Below are 23,940 nucleotides of genomic sequence, written 5' to 3' on the forward strand. Positions count from 1 at the left end.
ATAGATGACGATGATTTAAAAAGGAGTTTTATTTGTCTGGTCCAGTTGCCAAGGATAGTCAATTTATGAAATGAACATACATAATGTGCTGGCACAGATTCAATAACAGAGGAGAAAGAAAACATAAATGTTATGACAACTTCTATGACATGAATGAGTGACTCACCACCTTAACCAAAAAAAGACATAAGAAGAAACTGAAACTAAACATCAAATGCATCTAATGCAAACCAAATAAATACACCTCTGGGTGATGTGGGGATTTCTAGGGGAGAATTGCACGGAATCAAAATATAGTGTTAAACTACCACATACTACTCTTTACAAACACATAAATACAAACATCCAGTTATTCCATATGCACTCCTGCACACACACTTTTAATCAATCATCTTTTTTACTTTTTCTAAATGCTGCTCTCGACATATTTTTTCACATCTGTACTGGAATCTCATTCAAACAATACAACTATTGGAGGCAGTCAGTGATTTGAAAGAAGACAGCTGCACTATGACAGCTGCTGTAGTGCTAAAGATTGAAAAGGAAGAGATGAGGGCCAGTTTCTCACAGATCTTGTGGTGATATTGACCTAATCACAAGCAAATGCAGGGTCGGGCGTTTTTCCTCATAGCACGGACTGGCAAAAAAAGAAAGAAAAAACAGTTTGGCATTTACAATCCTCCAATTTTACATGAAGGAGTCTCTGGAGAGTGTGGGGAAGATGAAGGTTGTTACAGTCTGGAACTACCCTTTATAAAGAAAACCACTGTTTATATGCAGATACACACAAACAGGGAATCATATAATAAGAAACAGACTCCTAGTGACCTAAAGGATTTATTAATCCCTAGACAAAAGGTTTCAGCAATTTTCATCTGTTTTGACAGTTTCTTTTCATTCTCATTCACTCATTCTCATCTCAAACATACATCTCACTAATGCTCAAGCAGCAGGCTAGCTTATTCATAGCTTACAAAGGTCAACTTACTTTTTACAAATCATTGTCAAAAAAAAATCAAAGTAATCAGCATTCAGTATATATTAAATTAGCATTGATTATCATTTTCACACAGAGCTGTATCCGAGTAAAGATAAACATGATAAAGCCCTCCTTCATGTTTACAGTATTGTTTTTCAAGATAAGCTCAGATAACATTTCAATTCATCATATGTTGAAAATGAGAAAGCAGTTTAAGAGGAAAAAGTCACATGAATTTCATTCTTCTTTCAGCTCTCAAAGGCTGAAGCGATTTGTCCAGCAAAAACATGTCAAAATAGTATAAAAAAAACATCCAGATGTCTACAGCTGAAGGAGAGTGGAGTGGAGTGCACGGACTATGGGGGCACAGGCAGTTTCTAGGTGTGCAAGTCCACTGACAACCACAATAGTCACCACCAGTGCAGCCCACAGAGGAACCACCCACTATGGTATTTTCTGGTCTGGAACCAACCAGTAAAAACACCCCTGAATGGAATGAGTGGTTAGTGTGTGCCCTACATTCATATGAGAGCAGTGTTACCTGCTGTTAGTTTTCAGCTGAGATCTCCTATCAAAACTGAGAGTTGAGCCACTTTTCTCAGTAGACTGGAGAGAGAGTGAGCCCTGGAAGAAGAAGAAGAAGAAGAAAAAGAAAAGGCAGCAAAAGGAAAAGCAAGCAGAATTGAGAGGGGCAGGAACTACTCTGGCCCAGAATACTGTTGTGCGGGCAAAGGCAGTATGGTTGTCTCCCCTTTTTCTTACCTAAGAGTCGCAATAATGACTCCGGGGGCAGGGTAAGGCAAGGCATGGGGAGGCAGGGTGCAAGGGAAAGAAAATTTTTTCATCCCAACAGAATCAGTTGCGTTACTTTTTACAATCTAGGGCCAATCAGAAGCTCTGGAGACTATTCTAACTACATTGGCTGAATTAGTGAGTGATTGGCCCTTTTCTTGGCATGTAGAGTTGACTGGATTGTTCTTGGGGTCCAGGCTGATAGCTCAGTCATGCTGTCCACTGCTAGTCTATCTGGGTAATGAACAATCGCAAGTGCCTCACTGGCCAAAATACAGGACAACCGGAGTCAAGTTGGGAGTTGATTCCCTGAATGCTAACTTCTTCTTGTGTGTGTCTTTTATTTGGGGGTGCCAAGCTTTTTGGGAGTTCCTGGGCGCTTTTGCCAAAAGTGACCAGGGATGGTGAAGGCGTCAACACTCATGGACATGGTTTTGGACGGGATGACCGTGAACTGCTTGCGGTCAGAGCTGTACTTGTAAATGGACTCTACCATCTCAGGTGTGATGGTGCGGGGTCCAATGCCAGTGAGTCGCACCATCTCCTCTGTTTCAGGGATCATGGTGTAAACTGCTCTGAATTGGCAGCTGGAATCTCTGAAGAGGATGAGGAAGTGATTGGCCGCGCTCTTCTCCATTTCCTGAAGAGGGAGAAACAGAGAAAGAAAAAAAAAAAAACAATAGTTAAGTGCAGCTGAAAACAGAAATCATAGTTGCTTATAGTCTAGTTAGGGGGGACCTCCTTTTTGGACTCTGACACATCAGGATGGCTTACCTCTACGATCTTGTTTTTCTGTGGTTCATTGACCTTGCCAGCCAGGCAGCAGCGAGTGATAGCATTATGGATGATGAACTTGTTGGACTTAAAGCTAGGCTCCTTGTACAGCTTTGGTCCTGCAAAATACAGCATTTCCAAATGTCATAATCCCTACAAAACAACGCTTATTGGATTTATTTTTTGTTTCAAATGATAGTCCTATAGTTTGGAACAAATCACATACCTGTGTATTCCGGGATTGAGGCAGGGGATGAAATAGTGGAACCACTCTCCCAGTCCTTCTCTCCGTTATGAGAGCTTGTTCGTCCTGGTGACATTAGCCGGGAAGGAGAGTGCGAACGGCTACAGGGAGTCAAAAAATATTTTGGAGTAGAAAGTCATTAATAGACCTTGAGGCTGTGTGTACACATGCCTTTGCCCCCTGGAACACTGATAAGAGCTACTATACCACAGGACCTATAGTTGGTATACAATCCTACAGAAACACACTCACAAATATGGAACTACTTGATATATATTCTGACTATATTTTAGGGGAGGCAGAAGATATTTACATATTTTACAAACATACTTTGTAAAGTGATCAATGATAATGTGGACACAATCAACATAATCAACAAACTAAACTATTATTCAGTGGAGTAAAATTAACAAAAAAAATACTCAGTCTCATATAATGATAATAATATTATAATGATGTATTTCCTAGCTCAACTTTATCATAGTAAATTTACTAATATGGTGCAAAACAAATATTTCACTTTCACTTCTTTGGTACTTTAAGTATTCCTGACTACTGAATGTGCCACTGTCAATGTGTAGGTTACCTAGGAGACTTCCTAACAGACAGGCCTCCAGAGTCATTAGCCATTGAGGACAGGTTCATGGTTGAGTGGGAGTATACTTTGTTCAGCCTGGTGCCTAGATGGAGGAAAAGAGGAATGGAAAAAGAAATTATATTGAAAAACCAAATCCATGTGAGTGTACAACGAGGCCATAAAGACGAAGATCAGTGTGTTTTAATATTAAAACTAGTTACCCATGAAACCCTTGAGAGGGCTATGAGAGAGGACGGAGTCATCTCTGAACACAGTCTTAGGTCTCTGCTTCTTGACACCGCGAACCGTGGTTGGTTTCTGCCTAAGAACCTTGTCCAAGTCTTCCATGATCTTCAGCTGCTGTCTCCGTTCATACTCCTGCCTAGTGAAATCTCCTCTGCGCTGGGGAGTCCCCTCTACTGGCGGGGTGCGTGATGCTGGAGGGGTGCCTGGGGTCTGGGGTCTGTCCTCACTCTTATGCCCCCAGCCCTCAATGATCATCCACTGAGGCTTGCTGAGAATGCATAAATATAACGTGTAAAACTTTCAATGTGTGACGATGACATTGCAAAACTACTTGTTCGAATACCAGGAAACACCAACAATTTTTTTTTATTTACTAAACATGGGACAGTTAATCAAGAAATCCTAATCATCACATATATGCTGCAAAAACATGACTATAGAAATGTTCAAACTTTACAAACCTGCGCAATAATAATATTTGATTTAATTTAATGTGAGACATGAAATGCTACAGTCTTCATTTGTTTATGATGCAGGTGTTTGAATAAAAAGGATCTCACTTTGATTCTTTTTCTTTTTCCTGCTCAAGTTTGCGTCTTTTTAGCTCTTCTGCTCTCTTCTGCTGTTTCTCCAGCAAAGCTGCTTTTCGCTGGGCCATCTCATCCTCCGGTCTCTCCTTGTCATCCTAATTATAAAGACCAAAATAAAAAGGCATGAATGCGCTGACCTCACCAAAACAGCATTTTTAGAATTGCACATACAGTGATAATAATTAGAAGCCTACCTTGAAAAAGAAACCAACCCCTGGTTTCATCTCTGGCTCCGTCCGGTCACTCATTGAGTCAGAGAAGGCATCAGGTACTTGGTCATCCTCCTCCCCATCTTGCAGAGCAGACAGCGAGATCTCAATCAGGCTACTGCGTTTGCCATTCAACATCCCTGCAGGGGCATCACTCTCGAAGGAGCACTCTGATGGGGCACCAGAGCTGCAGCCCCCACCTGCAAGCCCATCCTTTTTAGAGGCAAGACCATGTAAGGACCCTGCCTCCAGATCCATGCTAAATATACTATGATCGTCATTGGAGCCTACCTCCGACAGAGTGTCATCTGCAGTAGGACGGGGAGTTGGGGTAGGTACTGGTGTTGGTAGAGGTGTGTGTGTCGGTGTGGGAACAGGAGTTGGTCCAGATGAGCACAGCTCATCCAGGCTCCCAGAGTCACCAATGGAGAATGAAGATGAAGTCTGGACTTGGGACTGCCAGGGATTTACGCGACGAAGGTGGGGGATACGGTCCACATTTTGAGGCGGGGTGAGAACCCTCGATAGGGTTGGGACCTTAATGTCTAAGGGACGACTGTGTTGGTGGTGGTGTTTTGGGCTCTTAGGGGGCACAGATTGGGCTCTACGATGGACTTGAGGAGATTTAGGAGGAGTGGTGTGGTTTGTGATTCTGCGTGATGGAGACGGAGAGGAGGAGGCTGAATTTAAATCTCGGGTGGTTTCTCGAGACATGCGTGTAGGGGCTGGGGTGGAGGTTTTAGGGCTGGCTGGAATAACCCAGGATTTGTTGTTGGGAGCTACAGCTTTCTTCTTGATTAACTGGTTCTGCTGCTCGGTCAGCCGCTGCATGTCACTTTGCAGGGAGCTGAGAGCTGCAGTCAGCTTTGATACAGCATTGTTATAGTCCCCGAGTGGCGCTACCATTTTCTCTCCTGGTGTCCCAGGGCCCTTCTCTCCTGGTGTTCCTGCCTTTTCTTTGGAGTGACTGACCTGCTTGTTGAGTTTTAGTCCCCCTTTGACATTACCCTCATCCCCCACTGAGGGGTGCTGTTCATCTTCTTCCTGCTGCTCTTCTTCCTCCATGCGAGCTAGCCTTTCTTCCAATGACAAGCGAGAGAGGTCCTCTTCTGTGGATGAGGAGCTGACCTGGCCATTTGCTCCTTCCCCTTCGCCTTCGTCCTCACGCTGCTCCCTCTTTAACTGCAGAAAGGCACTCTTCCCCAGTCTTTGACGGTGCTTTGCAAAAATGGCCTCAATGCGTTTCTTCTGGGCTTCGATTGCTTTGCGTTTTTCTTCAAGCCGAGCTCCCAGCTCAGACATCTCATTATTGAGTTGTGGGCTCTTGCTCGGGCTTTCTTCAGACTTTTGTGCCCACGTGGTCATCTGAGGAGAAGAGGAGTCGCTGGCTTTGGGAGAATCTATAATCTGTTTCTTTTTGCGTTCTGCAAAGCTGGTCATCTTCACACCGCTGTCAGACTCCCCTCTGCCATGGCCCCTAGCAGAATGTGCACCAGCAGCGGGTGTGGTTGGAGTGGACTGGGCTTTAGGCATGTCCTCTGATGCATCAGAGTCCACACTGCCATCTCTCAAGACTGAGTCATCATCACGTGAACATTCAGAGGTGTTCCTGGTGCGAGTGGGCTCCCTGGACTCTCCTGTGGGCCGGTACATCATTCCTGAGCGTGAAGGGGCAGAGCAGCTGATGGCTGCTAAATTGCTGTTATGTCTAGAACTAGCAGGGTCATCAGGAGAGTGGAGGTAGAAGCCATCAGGAGCACCATCAGGGTGTAAACGAGGCTCCATCTTGCTCTCGTTGTGGATAATTTGGAGAGCCTCCTCAATGGTAGGCAGCTCTCCTGTTTCGCTCTCTGCAAGGCCATTCTCCTCTGCCAGCCTTGGAATACCGGGGGTCTGGGTGGCCCAGGAAGCTCTCTGCGGGCCGTTGGGGCCAGGAGGCTTGCCAAGCAAATGGCTGAGGTCTTCAGGAGGGGAGTAGGGCACCCGGGTTATATTTTGGCCTGCTGGGTTGAGTTGGTCTGAGCTCATAGAGCGGGTTATCACAGGGTTGCCCATTACAATATCCACATCACTGTCCAGGCCAAAAGGAATGCTGAAGGATACTGCAGACAAGGGGCGGCTAAGAACAAAAAGTATAAGTAAAATAGAAATAAGTACAAAAGACAGTGTTTGAATGTTACTGAATATATGGCTTCTACCTGAGGGGTTTCTTGCTCCATGTCTTTCCCACTCCTTCTATATGAGACATTGAGGTAGACTGAGTCAAAGATCCTGAATACAATGGGACACACACAGACATGTAAAGGCATGCACACCACACAGGGATGCACAACATACAGGATGCACATATCAAGCAAACAATACACCAATAAAAAGAAAAAAATATATACAAAAAGTTTCAAATATTAGTAAAAGTAAGAAAACAAGAGCATCATACAACATGAAACAACTAAAACACAAACAAGCATTGAGAGAAATAGGTGAGTCAGACTGTAAAATGATAGAAACATGTATAAAATACTTCAGTGTAATGATGAGAAGACCGTCTTAATCTTACCTGACGCAGGGGAGGAGATGGGGAGGAAAGGCTTCTTGAAGATAGAAGGGGAGGTACTGTAAGGCAGAGAAACAACCTTTCAGTTTAGACAAAGAATATGCCAGACTACTACAAAAGCACAATAATATTCAAAGAGCGTCTGTACCTGTTACAACTCAAGCTACTTGGTGTCACTGGTGTGGATCCATCTAACAAAAAAGAAAACCCTTAATAAGACATGTTCAGATATTTAATGTTATGACCTTACTTGTAGGATTTCACAGTTTTTACAAAGCAACACAAAATTAATGACACTTACCCAAGGTGTCTATAGGCTGAACAAATTCTGGCCTTCGTACTTCAAACCAGTTCAGCAGCTCTGCTAGGAAACTCAGCAAGTTGAGCTAAACAAACCACACAGGATATGTCAGGCGTTAGGAAGACAATACAGTGCTCAGTATTTTTTGTTATTGTGTCAAGTCGATTGATGACCAGGAGTGTGGATGTAAGTACCTGAAGCCCCTGTGGTGTGTATAGCATGTCCTCCATTGCCAAGTGACAGCAGCACTTCAGGCAGCTGTCACAAAATTCACGGATGAACTGCAGGTTGTACAGGCTGTCTGCTACAGACATGGAATCCTTCATACACACATCTTACACACAGAGAGAGAGAGAGAGAGAGAGAGAGAGCGAGAGAGAGAGAGAGAGAAGTGTTAAACTGAGAAACAATACAATAATTACTAAAAAGCCTGTGGTTTTCACTCTTAAAGTTAGTGGTTATAATGTTCATTGGTACCTTCAAGTCTTAGCAGGCCAGGGCAATAGTAATGTATGACAGCAGCAATAGCACAACCACTGGACAAGTCTTTGACTTCATTCACCACCGGGAAGATGGGCTTTTGTTTGGACTGAATTTTATCTTTCCTGTAGCGGAGCTAAAAAAAAAATAAAAGACAACAACAACAAATGAACAAGACAATCAAATACTGCAGAGTGACCTTTGTAAAATATTTGGGATATTAGTTTGTGTTAAAAACCACCATCAAAGACAGGCTTTTCCACACATCAGCCGATACTTTAAAGTCTATATGCACAGTGACACATAACAGATTATGTTAAAAAAAAAAAAAAAAAAGAACTGGATATGAATGTGAGAAAGAGGACAGATAAAGGTCATGCTAATGTGCACAAGAGATGGCTTATGTGAACAAATGACAGATGCAATGGGAGTGACTTAATCAGAGCAGAAAGAGGGGAGATTTTGTCAGGAGAAAGTGGGACGAGTGAGGGTCTCAGGAGGCAGAGAGAGGAGGGGAGAGAGAAAGCACGAAAAAAAAAAAAAAAGTTTCATGTACGACTACAGTATATAGAAAAACAGCACAGGGACCAGCTGACTAGAAGCCTGGCTCAGTTAACCCCCGTAGCCTTTCACACACAAAAACACACCTCTGTTACACAGAAAACCAGAAGAACTGGTTGTCCATCGTACACAAGGCGTGCTTGAGTACCAGTTGTGATACATGCACCACTCGTGTCAACAAACAATGCCTTTCACGCCCCTGTCATGCCCCGCCCTATGTCATTAATGCTATGACGTGCAATTTAATGTAGACTAGTATGTGATGCACACGAACATTTTCACACCGGCATATGGAGAAAAAAAAAAAAAACACACCTTCAGACCATCAGATATTTGCTGATAAATTTGATGAAGACACTGGAAGGATGGAGGGACAGGGGGAAGGAGCAGAGGAAAGGAGAGAACTTACAGGAACAAGTTTCCAGTACCAGCGAGTAGGACACTGTCAGAGAGGAGGAGGGATAGGAAATAGAGAAAGACGGGGAAGTGGAGAACAGGAGCACAAGGACAGGTATTAAGCCTACAGTGGAAGAGCTAGACAAAGAAGAGAAAGGGTTGTGATGACGGTAATGTCTTGACATGACAATACAGCCTTGTAGAGAAAGCAGTGACGCTGCCCTTGATTTATTGTGTCAACCAGTAGTTGTTATGCTTGCAGAGTAAGAGTTGGTGAAGGCCTGCACCTGCACCAAAATCAACAATATGAGCTTAGTAGACGGGTACTTTTTTTTTTTTTATAGCACTAAATACATAATCCTAGACAGATTATGTGTGTTTGGATACATTAATAACTTGACAAGAAGTAGAAATACACTGCATATGCAATACAGTACTCACAGAGGGTTGAACAGGTTGGGGCTCTGTAATAGCCTGAGACGAGTCATTCTTGGATCCTTCATTAAGTTCTCTCAGCTTCTGGTTTAACTGAGAACATGGCAAAAAGATAGAACAGTTAATACACATTGATACAGGATCTGTACTATGTGTTGTCATATTAATAAAACTTATTTGATTAAAGAATTACAGCATCCTAATTTCTGAAGCTAAACAGATGTTGGGTCATCTAAGAACAAGAAGATAAAGTCTTCAATTACAGCATACAAGAAAGATGTGTGCCTGAATCAAGCACTCTTTCTCTCTGGTTTGCTCCTTACCCCATTAACCCAATGAAGCAGAGCATCCTCCCAGCTGGAAGCTCCACCCAGCCGTTCAGCAGAACCACATGTCTTCACCGCAGTCACCGTCTCCATGGCTCCCACGGCCATCAGGGCATCTATCACTGCCAGGTGAGCACTCTGCACCAATCACGTGGGAGAAAGAAGACGAATGTTGTCAGAGGTGGGACGAGTCACAGTGGAGGCCAGGGAGCCCAACAGCATAAATCAATTACAGTTAACACAATAATGCTGGACACAGACCTTTCTACTGCTCTAGCAGGGAACCGCTTACTGCAGAACTGAGATCAGCTCTTACTGTTGCAGCCGTCCCAATCTTAGCAAGCAGCATCCTCTAGAGGTCACCCAAAGCCAGCTGTGAGTCAGCAGAAACACTAACAAGAGTTCCCAGCAAGCAAACACTAACATCAGTAGATGTGGGTGAACTCTGGACCGATGTTTGTACAATCGTTAAATCATTAAAGAGGCAATGGCCCTGTAATATGATAACATGTGTGTTCCCGGACTGTCATTCCTCAGCTGCTTTCCCTCTATTTGCCTTCTCTCCAGCGCACTTCCCTTCTCTTTTGCGCAGTGAAATATTGCTGTATGACTCATGTGGAAGGGACCGCAGGATAAAATGAGGCGTTGTAACTAGATCACCAGGAAGCACAACAAAGGACAGCATTCTCTGTAAGAAACAGGTGTTCCATATCTTTTCTGCATTTTTGGTGTATGAATTTGTTTTTGTCAGACAACAAACTGGCTATAAAACCTACTTATTAAACATGTAGTTTTTCCCACACATGTACAACAATCAAACAAAAACAGACTTGCTTACACATATATTCCCTATTCTCTCAAGCATTTGTATCCTAGACATTTCCTCATACTTTAGAGACCATTACTGTGTTCTCTCTAATGGCCAGAGCCCATTAAAACACACCAACAACATTATCAGCTCAGTCAGAGTGAATGGCTTAACTCTATAAACCTGTTAGCTCATTAGTTAGGAGTTGTTCTATTCGTGCCATGGAGCTGAAACCAAAAGTACTTAAATGATTCAGATATTTAAACCATTTGCATGTGCATTTAACTCATACAGACAAATGAGAAATTTTTCTTGGGCTTCGTCACGATAGCACTTCTGTCCTTTGCCCTCTTTATATCCTTATCAAGTCTACATACTTAATTGAATGATCCTTCTATCTTTGTCTCCTCTATCTGTATCACGTTTAGTTGCCATTCAACAGCAGCACTAGGGCCCCTCTCTCCTCAGTACTGCAAACTGAAACAAGCTCCTTGTTAAAAATAATTAATTCTGGTCAATGGAGGGGACAGGCAAGTCACAAACAACACATTCCTGTCATGGGCCCACTCCTACAATCTCCAATCTTCAGTTTTGAGCCTAATCTGTGCAAATCAGTGCCTGTTCCCTTTTACTACTTACAAATTCCACTTTAGGGGCCAGACATTCTTACTCTAACCTCTTATGTTGTCCCTGATGGTGGCTGGTGGCAGTCCAGCTGCGTGCATGAGCCCCGTCTGCATGTCTGCCTACTCAACCCTGATGTAAAGTGCTGACCTGGACAGACCCAGTGCTAGGGCAGGCAGGGCGGGCTATGCCAGCAAAGGCTTGTCAGATAGTATTGGGCCAAGCTCTGTGGATGTGCTGCAGTCAGTCACTGGGAGCTGTGTGGCCCCGGCTGGCCTGCCCTCCAAACACTGTTGCCAGGACTCGAGCTGCTACTTATATGTTTTATCTTAAGTGGAAATGTCTTCAGTACAGAAGGGAACAAATTACGTGATATAGCACCTACGGCTTCTCGGAGCTATCAACAATCTGACTGATTCAGAGCACTATGACTTAGCAGTGATTACTCAAACATGGTTGATTTAAAATTGTATCATATACCATAAATATAGATATAAAAATGTATTGTATCATATATAAAAAATAGCGTATATAAATATATTGTTTTATATCTCTTACAAAATTCTGTATTCCAAAATAATGAATCTGAGCAAAACTAGCATGTTTCTGAGGCCTACAACATGCTACATTGTGCCAGTAGCTGTGTTTGAAACTCTGGATAAAAACAAAGTGATTCAAGGTAGGAACATATTTTTGCTTTTAGCCACAAAGTGTAATCATGGTTGGAGCTATTGTGACAGTGTGAAAGGAGACGGGATGACTGAGAGAAAAAGAAGAAATGAGCACGAGACAATGACAGACTTGTCGAAAGTGGCCAACCCTGTTGTCATAGTGTACAGTAATTATTCAGAGGAGAGAGTGGAGGGTAATTCATGGCTAAAGTGCAGAATGAAAGGGAAGGAAGGGGGGCTGCTGGTGGATTTTCCCTCGCAGACCCAGGAGAGCTCGCTAAGCTAAATCACAAGTCTGCCTAATGAGAGGGGAAAGAGGAGCAACTCATGAACACACAGCGCAGAGCCTGCCAGATCACCATAACAACCAACCAGCTGACCCACAATGCATCTCAACACAAGCCTGACCGCAGCACTGCTCCGTGCTCCTGGCTTAGCACCGGCTCTCTGCTCGGAAACAACCAGCCAGCAAACAGTTAGCACTCCTCAAACTGATGTGATACAGAGAGGAAAAATTAATACCTCATCAATTAACCCAATCGACGTGAAATCTTTATGGCCCTATTTGGCAAATATGCTTACATAATCATGTCAACAATGTGCCAAACAAAGACTGCAAAGGTAGCTTATGGATCAGTAAGTGAAATTATGGTGAGGGCAAAATCTGATTATGTCTGATATATGACTTAACCCCCACCCCCTACCCTGCCTGGTGCCTACTGAGGGGTAGACAAACAGGGGGATCAGGCAGGTCTGGGGCCCAGCAAGGGATTTTGAACAGGAGGTCATATGGTTATACGAAGGCTCATATAAACATGAACTGTATGTTTGAGCAAGGAAAGCAGGTCACAAATAGCTTTACACTAAACTTGTTTAACATATGGTGAATATGTTTAATTGCTACTCCACATTAGTTTCCTATCAGTGAAGGCCCAAAGCAGAACAAATAGTGTAAGATGATGGTTAGTGTTTCTGATAGTCTGCCACTTCTATTTTCAACTAAGCTCCTGACTGATGCTCACTTGAGCAGAAACCTGCCAACACAGCAGTATGATTTAAGACAAAGTGTCAGTGCCTATCCAAAAACCAACAGGGGACCAGAAGAGGGTTAGCTGCATTATGGCTACATGACTTACTTTGTCACTGTGGGAACAAATGCTTAACCCCGTCTCCATTGCAATCAATTCTAGCGTGTTTGAAATGGATAATATAAGATGATATCCTACTATCTCAACCAAAAGTAGATGTAACAAATTAGTTACAAGTCTGATGTTGTGCGAAATATTAGGTACATGGTGAGTCCGTGGTCATCTCTGGCGTGTCATCCAGTCGTGGATGATGACGTTCAGTCTGCATGGCAGATTATCTCTAATCTTCACAGATCTTTATCCTCAATCTCAGGAGTGATGGGGGCTGGGCTACCACCAGAAGGACAGTTACCACTACGATACACATATAAAACAAGGGGTGGAAGCAGCTGGAGGCTCCATTGCTGTTGCCCATTCTAAAGAGGCCCAAGAATGTACCATCTACAAAGCTTTGCTTGAAGGATAACCCTTGCCTGTAAAGATGCTGGTGCTATCTTGGGTTGCAGGAGCAGCATATTATGATGAATAAATGATACAACACATAGTTTGTAATATTATCAGTACTAGGTACACAAATATGCCCACCAGTATGGCGTATTTCCAATAAGTTATAAAGTCAGACTTTCAGACTTTCATGTTTCCAGCTGAATTAATAGGTTATAGCTACAGAATTTATACAATCACAAGATACAAAAATAAGATTACATCTACTTTAATAAACATATCTTGCCTTCATTTCTGAGCTCATTCCTTGACAATATAAAATGAATACCTGACCCTACATACAATTAAAAGGAAAATAGGACTCACTTTTCACTTGTCCTAGTTCACACAGCATACACCATTGTTTTTCTTCCTGAATATTTTTGAATCCAACCATTAACTAAGGAATTTCAAGGTCTAGAGGCAGGGACAAACAAGAAGTGCTTCTTCATCCTGTAACAGCTGCTTATGGTTTGATGAAAAGAATATGATGTATGGCTATCAAAGGCTATGATGTATCTGTTTTTGCCCTACTTTGATCATAGCAGAGAGCAGGTCACTGCCGCTCCATACTGATATCGGTGCAACAACCTAAGCCAGCACAAGCATCTTTATGGGTTAGGATAAACCTACATCCTTGGATTTATACATGAGCCAAATTTCACAATTATTACAAATGAACTGCAATGATGTAAGATGTGTGATACATCAATAACAAATTGAAAAGTCATAAACAGTGCATGGCTGGGTAGATTAGCTGGCGACAGTTCTCACTGGTCAGCAACAAGCATGACTCAACATACTTTTATGTAAATGCGGTACATGTTATCCTCTTGTTTAACACAGATATGTGAAGCTGTAATATACGGCAGAGCTGCAGCAGATTGCTGCAGCTCCAAAGCCGTTTACTGGCCAAGACCCACATTGATGCTCCATCCTTCTAATGCTGCTGCAGCATGACCCACTTTCCTTGCTTGCCACACTGTAGGTACAGTGCCAGTCAGTGGCAGACAAGCTCTGAGAGCTGCCTAGGTCCAGGCAGCAGCTGGAAGGCTCATATACAAATGCCGCTAACGGCACATGCAACATCAACAGTAACAGCCAAAATAGGAGTTTCACGATTAGGATTTAAAGGCGATATGGTCCATAGTCTGCCCTGGAAGCAACATCCAGAGCAGTGCAGGTGGTTAACTATCAGAAATCCTACAAGAACAAGCATGTGTGATGGTTAGAAACAGTCCTGCAGACTATATGAGTTCACATTCAGTGCAAGTAGAGGCTGCATGTGACATGTTTACACTCACATTCATTTTGTCACATTAGGTATAGCTAATAGAACATTAACCAACATCCAAATTCTCATATCAGCAAGCTCTACTGCAAATGGTCACACAACTTCTGTGCTATTCAGATAATGTCACAGATGCATGCAAAATCTTTCAAGCATAGATTTAAGTGTATCATCACAATAGCTGGCACCAGTAGTAGCACACCTGCTGCAGTGGGCATTAGACAGCAGCAGTGGAGCAAACAACGTTCAAATAAAAACACCATACATACAGAACCCTAGAGACTCCCTATGTAGCTTTCAAAAACCTTCCCATATATTCATGAACCAAGATGGCTGGGAAAATGCAGTCGCATGCCATTTTTTCAGGAAGATAATCTGTATAAAGTGAGGGTTTGCTAAAATGCTTAAAAATTGAGTTACAGTGAGTAACTGTTGTGTCAGCTTAAGTGGAAAAGCAGTAAATGTTCCATCCTACATAAAAACATCCTTCCTCGTTCGACTGTTATGATTCCTTAGAAAACTAACTTAGTTATCTATAGGTTTTCAGGCTGAAGAACCTATGACAAGTACAAAGGGAGAGAAAGAGAGTGAAAGAGAAAGGGGCAAAGGGAGGGAGGGGGGAGAAAGAGAGAGAGAGAGAGCCATTGTCAAGGTCTAAGAGGACAAACCAGTTTCTCTTGATTTAACTCACTAAGCCAGCACAGAGTATTCTCTCATCACAATATCTAAAGTTTCACCACAACTGTTTAGCCATTGTTCTGGTCTGGACCATCTATTGTATCTGGACTCTCCCTCCCTCTCACACCCTGGAATTAAAGTAGTCATCCCTTGTGTCACCGTGACTGCCCTAGTCCTCCTAGCTCATCCTCTCGGATCAGCTGGTGGCAGCATTGGGGGATGGGGGCAAGGTTGAATGGGTGGGGGTCTTTTTGATGTCCTTTAATCCTTAGAATCAAAGCATAAACAAGCCCCCATATCAACAACCAAGACCACTCAACCACTTCTGCTTCTCTGCAGGCTCCTGGATAGCAGAGCCTCGGGAGGTGACTTGGCCTGATAGAAAAACATAAACCACTTTCTACCCAAGCAACAGCTCTGACGCCTCCTTGAATCCACCCATGCAGGCCACTACCCACAAAACTGCCTGCTAGACTGGTGTAGCATCATCACCTGTGTGTTAACTGTTCACATAACCAACATAACTTTACCATTTTGATGGGTTTATGCCGGAGGTCTTCATCCGTCACTGGTGTGTCCTCGTCTTTGGAGACTATGCCTTTCTGAGTGAGGAGTTCCAGCAGGGCAACGTTGTCTTTGGGCTGTGCCTCGGCTCCAGCGCTCCCCAGTAACAGGCTGTAGGTCCGGCAGTAGAGTTCGGAGGACTGCAGAAGGCGCGTGACTGGCGGTTTAAGGTGCTCCTGCTCATACTGGTCACAGTAGAAGGGGTCACGCAGCTCTGCAGGGACATTCTCTACCAAGAGAAAAACATACAGACAGTGTTTGATGACGTTCCTCGAGGAGTGGTGCTGCTAGAAAACTGGAGAATTGAGCAAACAATGTGCTGAAGGACAGTCAAAGATCATCATGAACATGTTGTATTCTTGCTGGCTTGGAAACCTGCTTTCTGCCAGCTTCAGTGGCAGAGTAAGAGAGCTGATGTATATGCTAGGGCTATAGTCATATGAGTGAGTAGAGCAGAGCAAGGATCAAGGTCAGTGGGGCATGATGAGCTCAGAGGTTGGTATATGCAGATTACAAGATGCTCTGCCACTTGTTTCTCCCCTCTTGCTTCACTTTTACACCAAGCTTCTGTAAAAATTGCTCTTTCAGATCTTCACAGACATGTAAATCTCAGAAGCAGAAATCAGCAACCTGATTGAAATCTACAACCTCAAAACTATCAAAGCAAAGAGAAAACTCTAAGTCTGTCTCGCCTCAGAGAAAGTGTAATAAGGCCATGTGGCTAGGTGAAGATTGCTAAATAATCTGTTCAAACCGGTCTTTCTGTAAATAAGACACAGTTTAAGAAAAAATACATCCTAAAAAACACATGCTTGACACACCCTCTGTGAAACTGGTTTCTCTGCATTCAGACCAAACCAGCAACAAACTCAATAGCCTGTGTCTCTGTGTAAACATATAACAATAAGCATCTCACTGTTTTAAAGGGCCTTCGGCAAAAAAGTTGACAAGCTGAAATACCAGCAGTGTGCCTGAAATGAGAAAGGACAAACTTAACAGTAATGCGTGTTTATGAGAACCTAAGATTGCACCTAACAGAGAAACAAAGGGGTTATTACCAGGGAGGTGTCACTACGCTGTTGTATCATTATAAAGTCATGTAATAGATTCACTGACATCAGACCACAAACCTATATGCCCAGCTTCAGAGGCGAGACAATGCCTTGTACTCTGTCTCTCGCTGTCACTCTGTGATGACTATAGATTTTACACAATATTGCCAGTCAGGCCACATGGTCTAGTTTGTTGTAAATATGCTCCTGTGTGCCAAAACTACAATGCTCACATCACTGCTGTAAACACTGTGACACACCAACCAAAATGTACACCTTTAGTTTTAGGCCCTCATAGTCACATGATACAAAAAAGTCCTCCTACGATGACGTGTATAAAGTAAAAGAAAAACTTCACCAGAAGGCAAAGCAGGATGCAAATGCCTCAACTCAATGAGATGAGAGAGATCGATATATGCATGATTTCCCTATGAGACAGTCTGGCCATGAATAATGACTTTGTGTGACACATACAGTATATCACAAAGAAAACTTGGTACTAATTAAAAACTGCAAATTCATACACAATTTTCCCAAACTATGCACCTGCACATCATAAACAGCACCGATAACTGGATAAAGTATACAACATAACCCTAAAGTGAAAAACAAAACGAAAAAGCAATAGGAGGCAATAGAAAGAAATACCAACTGGCAGCTTTAAGAATAAGTAAGCCCAAGCAAAAAGTAGTGTGAGACCTCCATAATGTTGACATCACAACATCTCCAGGGATATACTTAGATTGAAAACACAAGCTTGTGTTTGCATAAACTCAAGCAACAGCCTCTCTGTCACTTTCACGGGTCATGGGGTCAGTGTTTATCTGCTAGACTTAAAAAGGCAAAAGTCAAACGTATGCGATGATTATTAACATGTTATCACATATTCGTAGTGGGTGATCAGGTAGATCACTCTTCATGTAGAGAAGTTCAAGTGAGCATTTGCCTTCTAGTGAGGAGATTTTGACTCGGAGACTTAATCCCTACCATCTGCATGAGCTCTGTGCTGTAGCTGACCCTGACCGCTTACCTGTTTGTGTAGGAGGAAAGCAAACATATTTTTCCTATATCAGTGTCACATTGTTGTTATTATCATAACAAAAGACAACGGAGAAAGACTAAAGCACTATTCCAGCAATGGGCCAGTATGCACAAAATTTAATCATGCAAAATGAGCTAAACTCTTAAAAAGGTACAGTGGAACTGATGAGGCCTGCCATCATGGCTGTACCCAGTTCAGCTGTGTTAGCTCCTGTCTGTATTGATCTGCATTGCTTATCCTGCTGATAACAGGAGTTATGTGTCGTTCTACCTCATTGACCGATTGGGCTAGCATACTGGTCATGTCGCAGACACATTACCACACGTGTCTGACAGTAATCAACAGACATAGAGCAACACAGACACATCCAAACAAAAATTGGAAATCAGTCACAGTTTAAACCAAACTGGCTCCTTTGGGAGAAAAACAGTAGACAAGACCCCACCCCCATCCTTTCTGAATTTACATTCAGGTGAAACAGTCACCATTGGATTTGAAAAGGGTTGTCAGAGTAACAGTGAGCATTAAGTAGCTCTCTCTATTAATAACTTGGCACAGAAGTTTGCAAAACTTGCGGGATTAGACAATCTAAACTGTGAGGCTGCTTACTGGAACTCTTCAGGAACCTTGGTACAGATTAAATAATTCATGAGCTCAAATATGCAGACGTGTGCAAGGTAAGTACACGGTACATCAGTCCATGCCTGCCCAATCGCTTTTGGTGACGAATTTTATTTTACTTTGCTGCTTCCAGAAAACATTTCTCAAAAATGAATAACTAAGCATTACATGAGTTTTGATAAAGCAATTGGCTCTAACTTCAAAATCCTCGCTGGAAAACTAAGGTATAAACATCCACATCATGTGATGGAAAAGATCAAACACAGATGATTATCCGCTCTCATTTTTAGAACAAAGCAGGCACTGTTTTGTTGCCCCGAAATCTAGCGGTGGTGAGAGGGGCTATGTTAACACCCTACCCTACATGTGACCACTAGTTCTGGGGAAATGCTGATGCCAACATAAACATTAAACTACGGCTTAAACATCTTGGACGAGACTGGGAGAGATTGTCATTTGACCCGTCTACATGTTAAGACTGTACTGTAATAATATCTTCAGCATATTCTAATAGCCAGCTGTGAAACATCCAATGATGCATTTATCAGATGATGCATCATTATAAACTTCAACTTCTCTGATTTGACTATTCATCTGGTCAATTGCTTAAGGTGAAAAACATACATGCATGCAAACAAACAATGCCCATGTATTTGATCAATGAGCAAACTTCTGACAGTGAATTCTCAGAAGGAATGTGAGGTGTTCCATCTCTCTACACATTCGCAGGTCCACTTACCATAAATAAGCCATTACTAACAGTCCTGTGTGTCCTGTAACACATCACCACAGGCAGCACTCTAGTATGACATGAGCACAGTACCCTTAAATTGCATTAAAGTGTCAGAAGCACATCCTATAGATGGACTCTAAATCACATTAAATGTAATCACATTCTAACAGGGCAATACTGGTTTGCGTTGTGACAAAGTGTGCAGGATGTATTCGCCTAGCAAAAGAGTCCTCATGTTAGAAACTAACTCAAAACGGATCTGTGTGTACTGTTCTGTAGCTTACTCTGATTTTTGACCTCCCTGTGTGGTGTGGCAAGTGACTTCTCTTGCAATAAGGTGTGTCAAATTATCTGTAAACACACTATGCAACTTAGTTATAAAGGGGTTTTGACCTAAACCGGAAACCTAATAGTTTCATATAGTACACCAATAGGACTTCCTACCTCTTGAGTAAACACTAATAGCAAGACAACATCCTCCTCAGGTCCTTGTCCCTTGTTGACTCACCATAGTTACGATGATTGGGAAAGAATGAGTAATCATTCCAATAGGATTTCAGTATGATCCAAGCAGCTTTGTAGCTAGGTGAGGCTAGCATGCTAAAGAAATATGAGATTTGAAACATGCAGGTACAAGGTGGTTTGGTTTCACTGTTGGAAAAAAAAATATCAGAAGAGGACACTAAACACAATGATGACCAAAACATGGAATGTTTAAACTGGTCCATTAACTGTTTTGTAAGTGATAATTAAGTTGTTTACAGGTTGATTACAGGACACACAAATTACATTAGCAACATGGACTCAAAAGGAAAAATAAATAACACAATTAGCATATATCATTATCATTATGAACATGTTAGTATGTATGAGCAAGTTTCTCCCAAAGTAGAGGCACAAACTAGTTTAACTGACCCTCAAATGATCTGTGACAGCAAATACAAGGGCAGATCATAAATTACATCTGATATATATAAACCAGAACTAGCTAATTCCAGTATATGTGAGAACGTAATCGCACATGTAAAGATATAATGCTGCTTTTTAACAATGTTATTTTGAAACTCCAAACATAATGTCACTGGGTGGATCAAACAAAGTCCATAGGGAACACCTACTTTGTGTGCAGTCTATTGCTACAGCAAGGAATTGTGGGGATGGCATGATTCCCTTTCCCTTCAAAGAGGAAGGTTCTGTGTTTCCTTGGCTAAAGGAGACAGGGATTAAGTGTTGCAGGTCTTTAGCATTTAGAAAATTTCACAAGTCTTAAGCATTATGTTTCAAACTGTTATAATTAGGCAACAATTAGAGTTGGTTAACTTTAGACTATGAGTTTGGTTGTGTTGAAGATGAGGCTAACAATCTCTTAGGGATGTGTTTCTGTATTCTGTGCTAACATTGGTATTTCAGCCCAAGCCTATAAGCAGCTTTCAGATTATCATGATTGCACATGGATTCATTTTAGAGCAGCCTATATAAGACTAGAGATGTTTTTTTATTTAGTTTTTATATCATTAGGCCCTTGTCAGCTAATGTCTAACCTTTTAACATTCCTCCAACTAAAGACCCGAGATGTATACAGTATGTCATCAAGGTGAAAGTTCATTTTGTATTACAAAGACTCAGAGATTTAAAATGTTGTCTATTGTCATCATTACGTTAAATGACCGGGAAGAGCCGAGGACTAGATGACCTGTTCTTGCTCCTGCTGTGCTATCTGTTTTTCTGCACAGCTGAGTTTCTGGGGAGGGACTTGATGATGTCATCTTGACTTTGCAGGAAACTATCAGTAAGGCCATTGAGTTGATTAAGACAAGAAGCACACATCAACACAGTCTTCGTCTTCATATTCCTGTAGCTTGGCATGGAGGGTGACTTTGACCAGAGGGCGTGGTTGAGGTGCTAAACAGAGCACACAGAGGTAGCAGCAGCAGCCTAAGCCTAGGGCTTGCCTGGGATTGTGTAACATGCAAGTCATGTTGTTAAAGTAAAATAGAGTTCACCTCACACCCTTTCTAGTCAAAAGTTAGTACAGTCTGAATTTAATACCTTGACCATTAACCTCCAACTCAAGTATTTGTTTACATGCACATCTCAGGAACGTAAATGCGTTTTCTTGTCTTGTGTGGTTTAATTAATTAGTAAATTGACTTACGATTACAGTGCCAGTAAAGTTCAAATAAAATGGAAAGGAGCACGTCATCAAACCTATTTCAAACAAGACTGTTTTGGTGTCTTCTTTGTGAGATCTCATCTTGATATGGCTCTAAAACAAATAGACTTGTTATCACCCCAGGGTCAGAGCTGACGCTGGTCTAAGACCACGAAAACTCTGTCTTGTGATATGCTCTGTGCAACAGAATGATTTTCTTAGGTGGGTGATTTGCATCATAGAGGCTGGATGGTTTCTCACAAGCGCCTCTTGAGGTTTGTTGACTAAGGATATTGGAAGAGTAAAATCGAATAAATTGCAAAGGTGAAACACTATGAGCAGTTTATTCACTCAGTGCACATTGGGCTATTGCTTGCAGCCCTTATCCTAATTATGATTTCCTGAAAACGGATGCTCTCACTGGGGCTGTCATCTGAGAGAAAAGAATGGTATTGAAAATCATCTACGCCCCATGTCCCATGTTAAAAACTGCAAGATTGAAAACATACCCAGTAGCCTGCAATGTCTGACTGAAACCTGGCGGCTAGAAATACGACAAAATGGGTTAGCGTGATAAGGCCTAGGGAGGAGGCCTGTTTCTCTGACACACACGTACCTATAAAATGTGACCACCCATTGACTGAGAACAAATGACATGTGTCACAGTCAAAAAAAATGCACACAGCGCACGGCCCCCCCTTTCATATGCTGCTCTTTGTGCTGAAAATCGCTGAGCTATACACACACTGCAGTTCCCCTACACGCATGTGCTTTTCGCTACACCACTGAACAGAGTATAAACATATTTCAGGATTGTGGTCTTCATACGGGCTCTCTGAATAATATTGTAACTCACCAGGCCTGCAGCCTAGACTAAAACCTACCTGCACTGCCGTAGGACTTTGCCAATAGCCATCCGACACTTGCGCATATTTTTGCTTTAGTACAGTCATACAAATCCAATGGCTTTATTTCTGGGACCACAAAAGTCTTCCTCATGGTAGGGGAATCCACCATGGCGAGTCTGTGAAAATTGGGAAGCGGTGCTGGCAAAAAAAGGCTACAAGACAGTATAAAAAATATTCAAGCAATCATTCTTTTAGTAGACTATTCCACCCGACCAGGGCTTGGATTACGGATGTGGGTTTTGTCGGGAAAATATCCGTCCCGGAGCTGCTTCCAAGCCAGTTAATGTCCTTTTCTGTTTGGTTATGGAAACGAAATCCCTGCTAAATTATGCCTTACGACCTAGCGAAGCCCCGACCCGCCGGGTTATTAGAGAAAACCGGACTATTCCCCTCGTTTTTGCCCTTCTTCGTCCGCATTGCTGTGTACCCAGTCCGCTGAACGGAGCTCCACTGAGAGCCCCGCCGATGACTGACTACCAGGTGCTCCACACTGGCATCACTCACTCACCCCGCCGACCAATAGAAATTAAGCTTGAGCGACGAGGGCGGGATTTCCCTGTGTTAATGCAGACCAGCAATAGAGGTGTGGTGTGACTTTTGCTACAGGTGCATCTGCTGGAGCACAGGTGAAGGCCTGGAGGGGCACCTTTTTGACTGGGATGGTCAGACAGCGAAAAGTGGCCTAATAGAAATATTCTAGCAACACAATTTCCAATGGCGGAATAAGTATTCAGATACTTCACTTAAGTTGCAATACCACAATGTAAACATACTCCAATATAGGCTTGAGTAAAGCCTTAGATTCAAAATGTGTGAAAGTATTATCAGCAAAATATACAAAAAATATCAAAAGAACTCGATATACAGAGTGGCCCCTATCAGAAGTGTTGAATTACTAATACTGGTATGTTAAAATGTAAGCTGCATTTTAATATAACTTGTTTAGCAGGAGCTAATTCATTCCATTTTATTAAGTGTTGGGTAGTTCATAGACCCTGCACACCGACGGTCCATTGCCACATATATTTTGTCTTATTTTTCCTTATTAGACCCTTTCTCAGGGTGTACATGCACAGACTGGGCTTGATTGACATCTCTCTCAAGCTCATGTTAATTTGAGTGAGTGACAATAACTATCATACTCTAATACATGGAGCTTAGTGACCTCATGTAAATCCCAAGATAGCAGGTTTTTAATCAGCTACAATAACTGCAAACATTTATGTGGGGCCTTTAATCTGTAGTGATGAATTATATTTTTTGAATTGATTTTCTGTTTTGTGTGTAAAATCAAAATAACTAGCAACTGTATATGTTAGATAAATGTAGTGGCATGACAAGTACATTTACCTTTTTAAATGCATCAGCCTTGCTGTAGTGGGCAAAATCCCCTCAGGGTTGTACCCTCACAACTGAGATCTTGTAGATGAAAAACACTGATCACTGAAGCATCACATTATTGATTTATGCAATTATATTAGCTTTTATATACTAGAGTAAAAATTTCATAATCATATCAATTTCCAATTATTGAGTTACTGTCTGGTAAAGATCAGCAGTGACAACAAATACATGCAGATATGGTCAGTTTGTTTATATAGCTTATTGCCTTTTAAGCTGCCTGTAGTATAAAAAAGCTGCACTGGCAGGAGTAGAGTAAACATATTAAATCTATGCAGGAAAAAAAGGATTTTATATTTGGGAAAATAGTTGAGTTGTTTGCTTCCAATTTTTCAGATTCTAGACAGTTTCTTTCCAATT

The 23,940-nt window shown here is 42.2% G+C and overlaps 1 protein-coding gene across 4 annotated transcripts; it reads right to left on the minus strand.

The window, feature by feature from the left end:
• Positions 1–10: 10 nt before the first annotated feature.
• On the minus strand, positions 11–22,644 carry camsap3 (calmodulin regulated spectrin-associated protein family, member 3). Of its 4 annotated transcripts, none has more exons than XM_023404389.2 (18): positions 22,156–22,644; positions 15,638–15,900; positions 9,462–9,602; positions 9,145–9,231; positions 8,717–8,749; positions 7,744–7,882; positions 7,461–7,600; positions 7,267–7,351; positions 7,114–7,156; positions 6,969–7,024; positions 6,610–6,643; positions 4,397–6,530; positions 4,173–4,297; positions 3,588–3,880; positions 3,376–3,469; positions 2,772–2,890; positions 2,546–2,664; positions 11–2,411 (listed from the first exon to the last, which is right to left on the minus strand). In XM_023404389.2, the coding sequence occupies exons 1-18, from the start codon at positions 22,286–22,288 to the stop codon at positions 2,112–2,114; spliced, it is 4,338 nt and encodes a 1,445-aa protein (XP_023260157.1). In that variant the 5' UTR covers positions 22,289–22,644; the 3' UTR covers positions 11–2,111. The 4 variants fall into 4 exon arrangements, with proteins under 4 accessions (XP_023260157.1, XP_023260156.1, XP_023260154.1 ...); XM_023404388.2 differs by having other exon boundaries at positions 6,610–6,646; XM_023404386.2 differs by having other exon boundaries at positions 6,610–6,682.
• Between the last annotated feature and the right edge of the window lie 1,296 nt (positions 22,645–23,940).

The sequence above is a fragment of the Seriola lalandi genome, unplaced genomic scaffold (assembly GCF_002814215.2).
Source record: "Seriola lalandi dorsalis isolate HSWRI2012SDOR001 ecotype SW California unplaced genomic scaffold, Sedor1 jcf7180002054240, whole genome shotgun sequence".
NCBI classification, from domain to species: Eukaryota; Metazoa; Chordata; class Actinopteri; order Carangiformes; family Carangidae; genus Seriola; species Seriola lalandi.

Coding starts and splice junctions, on each gene's coding strand:
- camsap3 (XM_023404386.2), bottom strand. CDS start 22,288: ATGGTGGATTCCCCTACCATGAGGAAGACTTTTGTGGTCCCAGAAATA. Junction 9,232..9,461: donor TGCTTCATTGGGTTAATGGG/GTAAGGAGCAAA, acceptor CCATGTTCTCAG/TTAAACCAGAAGCTGAGAGA. Junction 6,531..6,609: donor TGGAGCAAGAAACCCCTCAG/GTAGAAGCCATA, acceptor TTTTGTTCTTAG/CCGCCCCTTGTCTGCAGTAT.